The sequence below is a fragment of the Phoca vitulina genome, unplaced genomic scaffold (genome assembly GCF_004348235.1).
Source record: "Phoca vitulina isolate PV1807 unplaced genomic scaffold, GSC_HSeal_1.0 scaffold22, whole genome shotgun sequence".
NCBI classification, from domain to species: Eukaryota; Metazoa; Chordata; class Mammalia; order Carnivora; family Phocidae; genus Phoca; species Phoca vitulina.
This window is the reverse complement of record NW_022589725.1, coordinates 10,464,246-10,479,787: the sequence shown is the minus strand read 5'-3', so window position 1 is coordinate 10,479,787 and position 15,542 is coordinate 10,464,246. Positions and strand designations below refer to the sequence as shown.

The window sequence follows — 15,542 nt, the reverse complement described above, 5'->3', positions numbered from 1 at the left end:
TGCTGGGGGAGGTGAGGAGGGAGCACTCACTGCCAGTGGGGGAGATCAAGGAAGTCTTCCTGGAAGATGTGGCAATGAGCTGAACTTGGAAGGAGTAAGGCTATTCTGGGTGGAGGGGGCAGCACTGGCAAAAGAATAGAGGCAAAGGGAAATGTTATATAATCTTTTGGGGGGTTGGAAGGGTCAATGAGATGGGACTTAACAAATACGGAGGTTCCAAGAAAAGGAAATGAAGCAGAGACAAGGCATATCTGAGTAGCCGAGTCAGACGTCTGGGTACTTGTGAGGAGGCCGCAGGACTTGAGCTCCCGGCCCGTGGGAACACTCCCTCTTGGGGATACTGGTCCACGCGCGCAACTCCACGGGAGCCTGCTAGTTGAGAGTGACGTCTGGGTACTTGCGAGGAGGCCGCAGGACTTGAGCTCCCGGCCCGTGGGAACACTCCCTCTTGGGGATACTGGTCCTCGCGCGCAACTCCACGGGAGCCTGCTAGTTGAGAGTGACCCGCAGCTCTGTGCCCAGCGGCAGTGTGAGCACTTTACATACCCTGCCTCATCCACTTCACCCCCATTCTTAGGATGAAGGTACCGTTATTCCCTGCATGTTACAGAGGAGGAGATTTAAACTGTCACACGGTTGCGACATGCCGGGGCTGGGATTCGTGTTATTCTGGCTCCCTCAGACGCCACTTCTGGCCACTCTGCTTCCTTGCTTCTCACCCTCTCAGAGGGTAAAGACCCTAACAGCCTCCTGCCCATGAAGTCCTGGGATCTTCTCCATCCTTCTGCTTTTCCCCTCACAAGCTCTGGGGAGTTCTTCTGCCCCTCTCCCCGCTCCTTCCATCTCCCCAGAGCAGCCCCCACTGAACAGTCTCTTGGGTTTCTGTGCAGTGGGATGCCAGCTCCCCAGCTCCTCTCTGCCTTTCAGTCCCCAGAATCAACCCACAGTCCTCGTTCCTTCAAGGGCTGTGCAGGGACCCAGGTACAAGGGCTATCACAGTAATAGACACAAGCTGAGAACAGAGGTTTAGAGTCTTGCCAAGTGCTCAGAGCCCTGCTCCCTGGTTCCCAGCAGAGGTCCCTGTGGATGCCCCCCGAGAAAGAGCCTGGTCAGGAGACAAGAGGCCCGAACAGCTTGTCCCAGGTCGAAGAACAGGCGAGGAGCAGAGCCAGGCAGGACCGGCCCCCAGGAAGCAGAGCTGCCTTCCGCTGGCTCTAGTAGCTGCCTTTGTTTGGGATGGAGCTGAGAGATGAGCTCACCCTTCCCCGCTGCCAGAGGAACCAGGACCCGAGGCAGGAACTGGGGGCGGCCTGGCCTCCTCCTGCCAGCTTGCCCTTCCCCAGCAGAAGGCCAGCCCCAGGCTCTTGGCCAACCTTGCACTGATCTTGTCCGTCCCCACTTCGCTGAAGACACTGGTGGTGTCAGCAGAGAGGCAGGCATGCACTCCTCTCTTCCCAAGACCTTAACCAGGAAGCCCAGAGACAATCCCCAGCCCCCATGACCCTCACAGGGCCCTCACCTGCGCTGGGCAACTTAGCCAGTGACACTGGAAGCAGAGTAGGCACTAGGACTCCTGACCTCCTCCTGGGCTCCTGCAGCCTCCCCTGCACGTCAAGGTGGCAGGAATGAGCTGCAACATGCCTCAGGGCTGGGCAGTGAGAGGCAGAGCTCAAATGCCAGAGGTCAAGGCAAACAAGAGGTTATTACTGGACAGGCAGGGGTCAGGACTGTCGGTACAACAGCCTGCCCAACTCCCTGTCCCTTGTGTTCCTTTCCCAAAGCTGGGGTTACTTAACCCGCCCACCCCTACCCCCCAAATCAGGCCTTGCTCTGTCCCAGGCCTGATCCAGAGGCTCAGAGGAGTTGGCTTAAGAAAGTCCGGTAGCTGGAACCCCACTGGCCTTGTGCTTCCTTTCTGGTCAACGGGCTTGTTCCAGGCACCGAGCTGCATCTTCTGTATGCTAACAACAGCTACTAAGCAGCGCCACGCCCTTTATGTATATTATCTTATCCAGTCTTCGCATGACCCTATGAGGTAGGTATGATCTCCTCATTTTACAAATGAGGACATTGAGGCTCAGAGGGTAGACCTGTTGGCCAAGTTCACGGCGCTGGTGGGGGTAGAGCTGGAGATGAAGGTCTGTCTGGCTCACGGGCCCACGCTCATGACCACCGTGCCATGTTGCCGCCTCAGCTTCATGCTCGGGATCCCGTGTCCCACTTTCGGCACCTGGACCTTATTGTTTCCACTCGCATTTGAGTCCCTGCCTTGATCTTGGCCATGGTTCAGTTCTGTCAGGACTGAGGTCTTGCCAGACGGAGCGCTGCCTCGCATCAGGGCCCTGCCTGCCCCCCAGGCCTCCTGAAGCTGACCACCTGCCCGCCGCCCCCAGACCTCCCCTGGCTTGGCCCTTTTCATCTCTCACCCAGACCCTTCTCCCAGCTTCCAGCCCGGCCCCACCAATGCCCTACCTCTGGTCTCCCTCCCCTCTCCTCCCTCCTCCAGCCACAGTGCAGCCAGAGTGACTCATCATGTTGCCACCCCCACTCCTGTCTAAACCCCCCACTGGCTAAGAAGCCAATCCAAATTCCTTTGCGTGGCATCACAGAGCCCCACTTGCCAGCCTGGCTGACCTCATCTCTCTCTCTGCCCTCCCCTCGTGCTTTGTTCCAGAGCCAAGTGGAATGAGCCTGCTTGTCCCTGGGTCTTGTTTATAGCGTTCTCTCTGCCAGGAATGCTACCCCCACCCCTCCCTCTCCTACCCTCCGAGTCCATTCTCCTGACTAACTTCTTATCTTTCAAGAGCCGACTTAAACTTCACCTTTATGAAGCTTTCCCTGGACATCTTCAAGTTTAAATCACTCCTCCCTTTTCAGAATCCTCACTTGACCCTTACAGACATCTATTAAAGCACCTGGAACATTAATCTCACTTATTTTGTTTCTCTCTCCAAATCCCCCACATATCAAGGTTCCAAAAGGCAGGACTGTGTAGGATTTCTCTGTAGATCCCAGGGTCCAGCATAGGGCCTGACACAAAGCCTTTGCTCAGTGTTTGCTGAAGCAATGGATTGACTGACACCTAAGTGGGTGCCCTGGGCACCTCCCCACCCCCCTCTCCACAGGGAATGACCTCTTCCTGGTGGCTGTGCACGAGCTGGGCCATGCACTGGGACTGGAGCACTCCAATGACCCCAGCGCCATCATGGCACCCTTCTACCAGTACATGGAGACACACAACTTCAAACTGCCTCAGGATGATCTCCAGGGCATCCAGAAGATCTACGGTATGTGGCAGGGGAGAGGAGGCCTCTGCTCTGTCTCCGGGGCTGGACTGTGACTCCCTGCCTGAGGGGTTGCGGGGGGAGCACTGACATCCATCACCATAGCCGCTGTCCGACCTTTAGAGGCTTCTGAGGTCTTTGCCTGACCCACTGGGAAACTGGGGGAGGGTCTGAGCTGCCAAAAGTGAGCGGAATCCCACCCACTCCCTCTTCTCTACCTCCTCCCCCTTCATACACCTCCCCCTCGCCTCCTGTGGTGCACTTTCAAGGGGACCCCCACCTCTAGTCAAGAGATTCTTAAACAAGAAAAAATGAGAAGCTGGACTGATATTTTGATAAGATAGGAAAGGCCTCCCTCCCAGTTCCCTGTTCACACTGGTATGTGAAGGCCTAGTTCTTACCAAGTCAGTTGAGATGAGAAGACCAGTTACTGGAGCAAATGCATGTCAGCATAGCACAGGCCGCCTCAGCCCCCAGGTTATGAAGCACAGGAGGAGGGCTCCCTCTGGAAGTCCTGAGGACCTCACAGAAGAGATGGCCCCATGGAGGATGGGCAGGATCTCCCTCAACGAAGCAGTGGAAAACAGGACAGGGTAGGTAGGGACTGGAGATATTTTGAAAGTGGAATGGACAGGATTTGCTGATAGATCAAACATGGCGGTGAGGGTCAAGGACAACACCAAGATTTCTGGCTTTTCGAATTGTGGGCCAATAGGATTTATCAGTCTGTTGCTCAGAGATCTGGGCTGGGATATTGATTTGGACTCTTTGGTGTCCAGTTTATAACCACTAGCCACTTGTGACTACTGAAGTTTAAATTTATATTAATTAGAATTAAATAAAATTAAAATTTTAGTTCCTCTGTCCCACTAACAACTAGTCACTCATTTCAAGTGCTCAACAGCCACATACAGCTGGAGGCTACTGTATTGGACAGTGCAGATATAGAACATTTCTGCCATCATAGAACATCCTATTGGACAGCCCAACACAGAAGGTCTTTAAAGCCATGAACATGGATGAGATCACTTAGGGTGGTGATTTTTAACTAGGGGACTCATTGGAATTACCTTGGAATTTTAATAAAAAGTGCCCACGTTCTCAGAGATTGGGTTCTAATTGGTCTGGGGTGCTTTCTGAGCATCAAGAGTTTTAAAAGCACTCCCAGTGATGCTAATACACTGTCCAAGTGAGAAAACTGATCTGGGGACAAAAATAGAGAGAAGAGGACCCAGGAGCACTCCAACCTCTAGAGTACGGTGGGTGCAGAGAGGCTGCCAGCAAAGGAGGTAGAAAAGAAACATCCCGTGAAGTAGAAGGAAAACCAAGTCAGTACAGGCTCCTGGAAAAGTGCTTCTCTGCTCTTGCTACTCAAAGTGTGGGCCTCAGACCAGCAACCCTGGCATCACCCGAGAACCTGAAGAAATGCAGAATGGCAAGCCCCACCCCAGACCCTCTGAGTCATAATCCGCATTTTATTAAGATCTCTGGATAATTCAGATGCACATCAAAATTTGAGTCCGTAACCCTTGGATTTGGCAACATGGAGGTCACTGGAGATCTTGACAGGGCAGACGCGATCTTGGAGCAGGATAAAGAAGGAAGGGGAGAGCGAGTGAGGCCAGCATGTGTGGAGGGGGCAGAGGAAGATGGTATGGGACATTGAGCCTAAGAAAGGAGCTCTCTCTTATAACAGAAGAGAAGAAGAGAAGATACCAGATTTGCAGGTGAAAGGATGAGAGTCCCATTTAATGGCTCTTTTCATCTATTTTCTTAAAGATTGGGGGAGAGTAAAAAATGGGAGAAGAAACAGGGGGCTGGAGGGTAACAGACCCCAGAGCTGCCTGGGTGGTGATGAGGTATGGGCCCTGGGAGGCCCTGTCTAAATGCAGCCCCTCTCTCCAGGACCTCCAGCCGAGCCCCTGGAGCCCACAAGACCACTCCCCACACTCCCCGTCCGCAGGATCCACTCACCGAGTGAGAGGAAGCATGAGCGCCAGCCCAGGCCCCCCAGGCCACCCCTAGGGGACCGGCCATCCACACCAGGTGCCAAACCCAACATCTGTGATGGCAACTTCAACACGGTGGTGCTCTTCCGAGGCGAGATGTTTGTGTTTAAGGTAGGGCCAGTCCACTGGCAACACCCAGATGGTCCCCGGCACTCATTCCCCCTCTGTGGAGCAGGAGAGGCTGCTGCCCTGGGATTAGGCCCGCTTTGGGCCTGGATGCCAGCTGGCCTGGGGGCCAGGACATGGGGTCCCTTTCTGGTGCTGCCGGGTGATTTGACTTGTTTCCAAGAGGGCGGCCGGGGGACTGGTGATCCTACACCTTCCCAGGGGTTAATGCTGGGGGAAAGTGCTGGAGAACTGCTTCTGGTTAGTGACTTCGAGCAAGTCACCTCCCTTCTCTGGACCTGAGTTTCTCTGTCTGAAAGCTGGGAGTCATCCCCCTAATGAAGGGTGTATGAAGATCAAATGAGTGCATGGCCGTGAAGATAGCAGCTTGGAGTGGGGGCTGGCACGGTGGTGGCTGCGTCTGTCTCCAGATCCCACCAGGGTTGAGAGGCCGGTACCGAGGGATGTCTGATAGAAAGCTGGCCAGGCTACATCTTGTCACTTGTCCTGTCCCTGTCACTTTAGCCATGGGCTGACCTGGTGGCAGCCTGTTTGCTGGGTGTGCTACAGACTCTGAGACAGTGTTTGGAATGCAGGATTTCGATTAGGAAGTACCTTTGGGATCAACATGTGCGGGAAGGAGGGAAGGAAGCAAGCAAGACTGGCAGAAGGAGATAAGCAGCGACTAGGCCCATTGCAGAGTTGGCCACCCCCACAGGGAGTTCTGGAGCTAGAATGGCCCATCAGGGTCATCCCACATTGGGACCCAAAGGGCTGGGACTCGGTCCCCCCTACTTCATTCAGTCATTGGATGAGAAGGGGTATGACCTTGGGGAGCTCTCTGAAGCTGAGGCCATCCCCAGGGAGGCTGGCAGTTGAAAACAGCCTGCTGACCACACCCTGGGCCACCAGGGCAACAAGCCCTCCACTGAAGGGGATCTGGCCAACGTGTCTCCATCACATGGGTGGTTGTAGGGGGCTGCCCCACTCCTCTCAGGGAGTTCTCCCAGCAAGCTCTGAGTACTGAGCAAGAATCAGGCACCATGAGTCCATGCCAATCCTGCCTCTCACAGAGTAGCTCTAGGAAAGTCATTTGGCCTTCCTTAAGACTCGGTATATCTCAAATCTACTTAACAGACTTGTGAAAGTCAAACTATGGTTTAAAAAACTCAATGTGAAAGTACTTTTTGTAAAACACCTTAAAAAAAAAACCTTTCTAGTTTTTGTGCCATCTTTTGCACATCACATTCATTCTTCTGCACTCTAACCCCCCCACAGCAACTAGTCAAGTCTGTGTTTGATCATCCCCATTTACACATGACAAAACTGAGGTCCTGGTAGGTGATAGGCCTTGCCGGGACTGCCTACCGGCTCCGGGCACTGCAGAGGCACAAGACGCTAGTTTGAAGAAGAGGGCTTTGATTAGACTCTTGGCCTACTGAGCTGCCATTTATTCAACATCAACTACGTGCTCCCTGCTGTTCTAGGCACTTTGCCCATAATCTCCCATCCGATCCCCATTATTACCCTCATTTGTAGGTGAGGCAATTGTACTGTGCTCACAGTCATGCCGCTCTGAGTGGAGGAACCCGAATTCGCACCCAGGTCTTGAGGGATTCCCACAGCTTGCTTCCCAGGGCGCTTGCCCTGCTGGGTGGAGCCAGCCAGCAAGGGGGCACTCTGCCCAGGCTCAGTGGCCAGCTTGGGGAGCAGCGGCGGATGTCAGTGACTCTCTGCTGCCCTCATGTGGCCACCCCAGGCCCAGGCATCACCCCTTCCAGCTCCTCCGCACCTCATCCCTGCACCAGGCCTGCTGCTGTCCATATCATGGCCCCTCAGACAGCAAGAGCCATCAGGAGGCTTATTATGAAGAGAGTTCATGGGCATCCTGTCTTCCTCACAGGGCACTGGAAGCTAAAAGCAGTAGATGCACAGACATCACGGAGGGTTGCAAGGCTGGGCCCAGGGGAAGCTTTTGGGTTATTGGGGCTTGAGCGCCAAGGGTGAGATCACTAGGTTGAGGCAGGGCCTGCCATGCCTTTTTCTCCCCCCCTCACTGACCCCCAGGATCGCTGGTTCTGGCGCCTGCGCAATAACCGGGTGCAAGAGGGCTACCCAATGCAGATCGAGCAGTTCTGGAAGGGCCTGCCCGCCCGCATAGATGCAGCCTACGAAAGGGCCGATGGAAGATTTGTCTTCTTCAAAGGTAATACAGCCTGTGCTGAGAGACCTGGGACAGTTCCCTGACCTTCTTGGGACCCCCTTGCCCCATCTGTACACTGGAAGAGGTGGGGTGAGAAGCAGATGCCCTCCAAGGGCCCCTCTGGCCCTAACAGAGACACTGACTTCTGACAAGATAGATCCCTGCAGGTGGGCGAAGCACAGTCTGGAGGAATCAAGTCACGAAGTGATTGCTGAGGGTCTGTGTGTGCCCAGGTTGGCGGGATAATAAGGTTCAGCCACACTGAATGGTCCAGGAGCCTGAAGACCATGCAGTGCTCCATGGGAGGCCAGCCCAGCAGTTCTGTAAGAGTTGGTGGGGAGGAGGTCACACAGGCTGGAGAGGTCAGGGAAGGGGGCAGGGGGGAGCTAGCATGTATGACATGCCCCCCCCACCCCAGTGCTAGGTTCTTTCACTTCTATTATCCTGAGGTGGGCCCAGCCCAGAAGGTAAGATACAGTTATGAGACTGACGTGCTGCCTACTGCGCTAAGGAGGCAGGTCAGAAGGGTAAGATACAGCTAGTGAGAAGTGAGGAAAGCGGTCCAAGGGGAAGGGACAGCTCGGGTACACTGGAAAAGCTTAGAAGACTCACTGACCGGCCACGGAGCCACACGTCGGAGAGCAGTGAGCAGTGGCCTGGAAAGGAGAGTCGGGGAGAGTCCTGAGGAGCCTTGGTTGCCAGGCTAGAATGCGGTCTTGACCCGCTAGGGCAATGCTGGAAGTTCACTGGACGTTTCTGAGCAGCGGAGAGCCAGAGGGCAGGCGGCAATCCAATAGGGCAGAGGTGGGGAGGCCATTTCTGAGTCAGTTGCCGGAGGTGGGGGGGGGGGGGGGGGGAGTGAGTCGATGAGGTCCACACCAGGGAGGGCCAGTGAGGCCAGAGGGGGACAGCTAAAAGATGCAAAAGGCCTCATAAGAGGCTGAACACAGAGAGGAGGAGGAAAAGGAGGGTGAAAGGTGATGCTAGGGCTTCTTATTGGGGAACTGGGAGGCAGAAAGGTGACGGGGGAGGGAGCCCCCTGCGGAGGTGATGAGGAACTCTGGGAAGCAGATGTGGAAATGCCCAGAGGCCGGGATCAGGGTTCCTGGGTCTGGGGCTCAGGTCCGATGGTAGTGGCTGTGAGCCCGCAGAGTTGGGTGTCAGTGGTGGAAGGTGGGGGAGTCCTAATAGTGTGAAGCCACAGGAGTGGCTGGGGACACCCCAGAGGAGAGGAGCAACAGCGCGTGAGTGAGGCACGGAGGCTGGGCAGCGTGGGGCCAGCTGCCAAGGATCTGTAGTGACTGGCTTCTGGCCCGCATGCTCCGCCAGGGCCAAGGGGCCTCAGACTCCCACAGAGGCCCTCAAGCAGGCCTCGGTTGTTTCCCCCTGACACTGTGGCTCTATGAATGACTTCAGTCCTAGAAGATGGATCCGTGGCACTAGCCACCACCTCTGGTACCGCGTGACTGCGGAAGGCTGATCCTGGGCTTCTCCTGGCTACAGGTGACAAGTACTGGGTGTTTAAGGAGGTGACGGTGGAGCCTGGGTACCCCCACAGCCTAGGGGAGCTGGGGAGCTGTCTGCCCCGAGAAGGCATCGATACGGCTCTGCGCTGGGAACCCGTGGGCAAGACCTACTTTTTCAAAGGTGAACGGTACTGGCGCTACAGCGAGGAGCGGCGGGCCACGGACCCTGGCTACCCCAAGCCCATCACTGTGTGGAAGGGCATCCCACAGGCTCCCCAGGGGGCCTTCATCAGCAAGGAAGGATGTACGTAAGAGCCTGGCTGTGTAGCGGGTGGCTGATTTTATGTGGGTCTCAACAGGGCCCATGGGCATACTCTCAGGGTACCCAGATTTGAGAAAGGTGCCTGATGGTAAGGACAACGGCCTCATATCTACCCAGGTTCACACAGCCGATTCATTCTCTTCCCAGCTACCAAGCCACACTTCTCATCTGCAGGGATGACTCACATTTGAGAGATGTTTCCACAGACTGACTTCATCCCTTCGGACAGCATTTCTCAAATAGTGGTCCTCAGATGTACTCTAGGGGTTCCTTGAGTTATCAAGCCTGAAAAGCAATGATGGATATGGGTGCTTTCAAAAGTGCTTGTGTATAAGGCTCGAGGGCAGACAGATGGAAAGAGAAGCCTTTTTTATTTATGAGACATTTCCAAAGCTCCTCCTGGAGGCCAGGCGGGGAGCTTCCCACCAGACTAGGAGCTTCTCAAGAGGAGGGGCTGGGTGTTGCCAGGTGCGGAGTGGGAGTCCATGAATGTTTGCTAAATACATTTCCCCAGATCTGGTCAAAAGCACAGACTCTGGAGCCTGGCTGGCTTCATGTCCACCTCCACCACCGACTAGAGGTTTGGGCAAACCACCTCAGTTTTCCCAGCATCCTCATCCATCAAATGGGGATAATAATGGTACCTACCTCGCTGGCATTTGTTAAGAATTAAATGAGATAAATTAAGTAGAGCACTGAGACAAACACCTAGTACATGGTCCCTGCCACATGTATTTTAGGGGCTTTCGTCATTGCCATCATCAACATCTTATTGGTGTGTTTTGTTATGTAGAATGCCAGGAGTCATTCGGTCACTCCACGATAATTGCTTAGCCAGCCTGTGTGGGAGAGCTGGGGAAGTAGCAGAGAACAAGCCTTGCATTGCATCCCTGGCTCCCAGTCTAGAGGCAGAAAACAGCTAAGGTGGCAGCAAATGCTCTAAGGGAAGGGAATGTAGTGGGAGAGCTGGGGGGGGGGGAGGTGGAGGAGGGCGCATCAGAGAGCATCTTTGGGAAGGGCTCTCCACGGAGATGTCACTGGTAAGAAAGCCAAAGTCTCAGGGGCAGAGCTGCTACTTGGTGGCTTTCCTGTGTACCTGATGCTTTACACATGTGGTCTCGCTTTCTGGGAGCCTCAGAGACAGGTGACATCAAGGACTTTGGCCAGTGAAAGTCCCAGGGTCGGGGGCTGGCCAATAGGAGGGTCTGAGTGAGCTGCTTTGCTGTCTCTACCCTGAAGGCTGTTGCCGGGAGCCCGGGAGCCTGCTGTGGCTGCCCAGCCCCTCCACCTCCTTTCTTTCCAGGCCCTTCCCCAGCAGGGTCCCAGAGACCCTGCATCTGTGTCGTGATGTGTGACAAGCCGAAGAAAACCCATGATAGCCGTGACAAGCTGGTGTCCGCTGTCAACAAAAGGAGAAATCTTGCTCTCTGCCTCCCTTGCCTCAAGCAGGAGCTCAGCTGAGGCTCTAGAGCTATGAAGCAGTGCTGTCCAAGCCATAGTAGGGGAGGTGATCGCACCCGTGGTGGGGGGATGGCAAAGGCAAGTGTGATGGAGCTGTGACCCCAAGCTAAGGCAGGGAGGCACAAATTGGGACTTGTCTACTTCAAGGCCCTCAGTAGCTTCCCAGCACCTTTGAGCTGACAGGCTAGGCTGCTCCAGGTCCTGGGCGCACCTCTCTGCAACTGAGCAGGCCATGTTCCATGACCCTGCCACACTGTGTGCAGAGTGTGCCAAGCACTGCCCTCCCCCCACCTCCAAGCCTTCCAACGCACTGCTCCCACCCCCTCATATGCCCACCCCTCCTTCAGAGCTCCTCTTGGACTCCAGGGTGGGAGAGGTGCCCTTCCTCCATGCTGCCCTCTCACAATGGGTCAGAGCAGGTGTCTGGGAGTGGTGATGCTGGGCCATGTTTCTGCAGATTACACCTACTTCTACAAGGGCCGGGACTACTGGAAGTTTGACAACCAGAAACTAAGCGTGGAGCCAGGCTACCCACGCAACATCCTGCGTGATTGGATGGGCTGCAACCAGAAGGACGTGGAGCGGCGGAAGGAGCGGCGGCTGCCCCAGGACGATGTGGACATCATGGTGACTATCAACGATGTGCCAGGCTCTGTGAATGCCGTGGCTGTGGTCATCCCCTGCATCCTGTCCCTCTGCATCCTGGTGCTGGTCTACACCATCTTCCAGTTCAAGAACAAGGCAGGCCCTCAGCCTGTCACCTACTATAAGCGGCCAGTCCAGGAGTGGGTGTGAGCAGCCCAGAGCCCTTCTGTCCACTCGGTCTGGCCAGCCAGGCCCTTCCTCATCAGGGTCTGAGGGGCAGCTCTGGCCACTGCCCACTGGGGCCAGCAGGGCCCTAGGCCGGGGGTCATGCAGCTGAAGTGGTAGGTACATTGGCCTAGGCTGAGCGTGGCGCAGGGAGTGATGGTGGCTGTGCCCCAGGGTGGGTGTCTGGCACCCAGCTGCCAGCCTTCTGTCCTGGGTAAACTGCTCCCTACCCAAGGGAATAGGCCAGGCCCCATCAGGAGGCAGGGACCATGCCAGGAGGAGGCCCTGTGGTCCCTGAATCCTGTGGTAACAATGAGGCACCACAGCTCCGTTCCTGGCTGGACCCAGCACCTTCTGTGGAAGCCAGCACTAGCACTCTCAGCCCCATCTGGGAGATGCCACCGATCCTGGTCCCCCTTTGCCAACACCTGCTGGTCAGATGTCCCCCTTCCCCTACCCCCACCCCACTGTCCTCCAAGGCTACAAGACCCCTGCTGCCAACATGGTGGGCAACAAGCCTGGGTTTCCCCTGCTGGCATTCAGCAGATCCCTCAGGAAACCTGCTCCACACATCAGGGTCTCCTCTGAGACCTAGGATTTAGGGTCACATGTTGCAGGCAGTGCTGTGGCCCAGCTGGGTCTGACAAGGACCCAGCTGTCACGTCGTGAATATTTAAATGTCCTGTCACTACTGTTTTAAAAGTCCCATTCTGCAAAGGCTGCTTGAGGCGTTAGGTGAATTAGAGGTGACTATCTTGGTGATGAGGCCAGCGTGGCCAGCCCTTCCCCAGGAGATAAGGACCAAGGTGCTGCTAAGGCCACTCTAGCGCCCAGACACCCCAGGAGCTGGATTTTGCTCATGAGGCTAAAGGGCTGGGGCAGGAGCTGACCCTATTTCTGGAGGCTGATCTGAGTTGTGACCATCCTCCACTCCCGTCCCTCTTCCCCACTCCCCCAGTCCCCGGCCCTGTTGCTTACAGTCTGGGGCTCAGCCTGATGTTAGGTGCATTAGGTGCAGCAGAAATGGCTCCAGGCCAACATTCTCATGGCTTTGTGGTAATGGGCCCAGGGCAGCCTTCTGAAGTGTTCAGAGCCCACACCCCCAGCTACCCTGAGGCCAACTCAATCTCTTAGCCTGGAAGCAGTGTTTATAACAAGCTTGGCCCTTGCTAACCCAGCTCACTGGGCCCATCATCCTGCACTGCTCTTTGGAAAAAGGCACCCCCAACTGGTAGCAGTCCCAGTGCTAGGGGCCCACCCTTCATTGTCTCTGGCAGGAATCCCTAGGGCTCAGCTTGCCTCTCTTCAACTTGGTAGAAGCAGCCCCCTTTGTCACTGAAGAGCCCTAGGCAAGACCAGTGGGTTCAGTGGTGCCCACTGGCTCTCTGCCAAAGCCAAAAGGAGGTATCAGTCCTCGGGGTGCTGGCAGAGCCTCAGATGCCATCCTGGCCCTCTGAGCCTGCATGGGCCTTGCCCCTACCCTGTGGCCTCTGGGCTTTGGGTTGGCCTAACCTGTAGCAGACAGGGACTACTGTTGCCCTGGGAGCTGTCTTGAGCAAAATCTCTCTTGTCCCAGAGGCACCTATGTGGGTCCACTGTGTTCCCTGTCATCATCCTTCTGTTTTTTCTCATTTTGGCCAAGGGCGGGCTCCCTGGGGCGGGTGGGGAACAACTGCAGAGATATTAGTGATTCATAGGTTTGTATAGTGTTTTATACTTTGCAAAGCACTTTATTAGCTCATACCTGTCCACTCACATGAAACTCGTGTAGGCCCTGGGAAGCCTAGGGTACCTCTCACCGTGCCCTCCAGTGAAGCACAGAGAGGTTGTTTCTTGCCCAGGTCATCAGGTGGGCTGGCTGGGCCTTGGGTCCCCACCTATGGACACCTCTAGGGTCCAAGATGAGATCAGAAGGGTCTCTTTTATCCATCTCTCCCTGGCCTCCCTTCTCCCCTTCTAGGTCCCTCTCCACTCCTCAGGTTGGTGCTCTCACTTCTTGAAAGCTCTAGGCTTCCCAGGCTCCCCACTGGCTCCTGGGACTACCGAGGCCAGCTAAGAGCAAGAGATGGAGGCCAGCACAGGCTGCAGATGTGAGGGATGCGGGGCCAGGCCCGGAGAGGGCTCAGCCTGGAGGCTTCCAATCTCAGATTCTCCTGTCTGGTGGTCATCTGTTTGTCCATCACCCCAGGACAGGGCAGACAGACAGAGGGGCACAGCACTGGGGACCCCAGAGCCCAGCTTCCCTCGGCCTGGGGAACATCACAGCATTTCAGTGTCGGTCACATTTTAAACTGATCAGCCTTTGTATAATGTTTTTTAAATCATTTCTAAATAAAACAAAAATACAGAGTGTGTTGTTTCCCTGGGATATGGGAACAAGGATCAGGTTCTGGGAGTGGCCTTAAGAAGCTTCTGGGAGAAGGGGAACAAGGGGCTTTGGGGTGTCTGGGAACTGTCCCATGCATCTCATCTCCCAGCCCAGCAATCACATGTCTCCTCTCTCCAAAAGGCTGGCCCTAGAGGCCCAGTGTTACTGGGGTTCCTGGAACACAGCCTGATTATGCCTCACTGAGATCCAGGATGACAGAGCAACCTCCCTTAGGAGGAGTATGGGGAGGGTTACTGTGGCTAGGTCTTCTCCGAAGCCAAGGCACATGGCGCCATAACCAAAGACTAGAGCAAAAGGCCGGTTCTCAGCAATAAGGGGCAGATGAGAGGAGGTCAGGTCAGCAGTCTTGGGGTCTTACCAGGAGTCCTGGCCAGGTTTTGGAAGCCAGCGCCGGGGAGGGCTGCCCCAGGACCCAGACCGCTTAAGAAGCTACGGGGCGGGGGTGAGCACGAAGGTTTGAGCTGGTTTGGGTGCAGGCTGAGAGGCGAACAGGGGGCAGCTAGAGGCGAGCCGGTGCCCCATCCATGGTCCTCCGTGACCTCCCCGACTCTCCGAGCGTCTCCCGGGCACCGGGGATGGAAAGAGACCACAAGAGACGAACCAGGTGAGGCGGACAGAACGACAGTTGGCGGCGAGCAGTAACTGCGGAGGGCGGCTTGTCAGTACCAGGAGGTGCAGGCGATGAGGAAGCGAACATCGTCCAGCGGCCCCCAGGGACCAGGTTCAGGCTGGGGCCGCTCAGGGGCCTCGGGCGCCCCGGGCTGGGGTTGGGGTTGGGGTTGGGGTTGCGGTTCGGGCTGAGGCTGCACCTGCTCCGGGGCGCCCTGACCGCCGCTCAGCCGAGCGCCCATGGTCTGCAAAGAGAGGCCGTCAGGTGTGGGTCAGCCGCAAGCCACCCAGTCTCCCCGCCCCGCTGCAGCCCGGCCCTCACCTCGCGCCGCCCGAGCCGCGGCTCTCCAGGATCCCAGCGCCGGCGTCTGCGCTCCGCTGGTCAGCGTAACGACGCCGGGAGGGGCTGGCGTCGTGACCTCACCGCGCGCCGGCCCCGCCTCCCGGCCGCCGCGGCGCAGCTTCAGATCCCGGGGGCGGGCCCGACAGACCCGACCCCACCCACCAGCCGCCGGCCAATGCCGCCCCAACGTCCCGGGCCCCGCCCTGCACACAGCCCGGGGACACGAACGACTCCGCCGGATGCTTCCCACACCGACTGAAGCTACTGAGGGAAGTTGTTTTGAGGATGTCCAGGGCACCTGGCAGCCAGGCCAGCGACCTCCGTCCACCTCGGTCCAAGAAGACAAGACCGCCGTATAGCCAGGTGCCTCAGACCCCTCACAGGCCTTCATACCGGCCCAGAGGAGAGCTGGAACAGATTCTCATCCCTTTAAGCCCAGAAGTATGAGGCTTAAGTGTGTGGAAAATGCGAGAACTACAGTAGAGCTTCCTCCTCTTGCCCTGGGAGGAAGCCACCCATCCTGATCATGGGGGTTGGAGGG

At 56.4% G+C, this 15,542-nt stretch overlaps 2 protein-coding genes across 3 annotated transcripts in view; one reads left to right on the top strand and one right to left on the bottom strand.

The window, feature by feature from the left end:
* The window catches only part of MMP24 (matrix metallopeptidase 24), a 34,794-nt gene extending 20,784 nt beyond the window's left edge, over nucleotides 1-14,010 (top strand). Inside the window, exons 5-9 of the mRNA XM_032419935.1 lie at nucleotides 3,126-3,287; nucleotides 5,190-5,404; nucleotides 7,466-7,604; nucleotides 9,105-9,371; nucleotides 11,308-14,010. Of these exons, the coding sequence (XP_032275826.1) occupies nucleotides 3,126-3,287; nucleotides 5,190-5,404; nucleotides 7,466-7,604; nucleotides 9,105-9,371; nucleotides 11,308-11,645 (1,121 nt within the window). The 3' untranslated portion in view covers nucleotides 11,646-14,010. The remainder of the gene's footprint in view (nucleotides 1-3,125; nucleotides 3,288-5,189; nucleotides 5,405-7,465; nucleotides 7,605-9,104; nucleotides 9,372-11,307) is intronic.
* MMP24OS (MMP24 opposite strand) overlaps nucleotides 1-15,062 on the bottom strand; it is an 85,509-nt gene extending 70,447 nt beyond the window's left edge. Inside the window, exons 1-3 of one of the 2 annotated variants that reach the window (XM_032419389.1) lie at nucleotides 14,981-15,062; nucleotides 14,408-14,903; nucleotides 9,575-9,674 (exon numbers count right to left, since the gene is read on the bottom strand). In XM_032419389.1, coding sequence (XP_032275280.1) covers nucleotides 14,709-14,900 — 192 coding nt within the window. In that variant the 5' untranslated portion in view covers nucleotides 14,901-14,903; nucleotides 14,981-15,062 and the 3' untranslated portion in view covers nucleotides 9,575-9,674; nucleotides 14,408-14,708. Of the gene's footprint in view, nucleotides 1-9,380; nucleotides 9,675-14,407; nucleotides 14,904-14,980 lie in introns of those variants that run through there. The other variant, XM_032419388.1, reaches the window with a different exon arrangement.
* Between the last annotated feature and the right edge of the window lie 480 nt (nucleotides 15,063-15,542).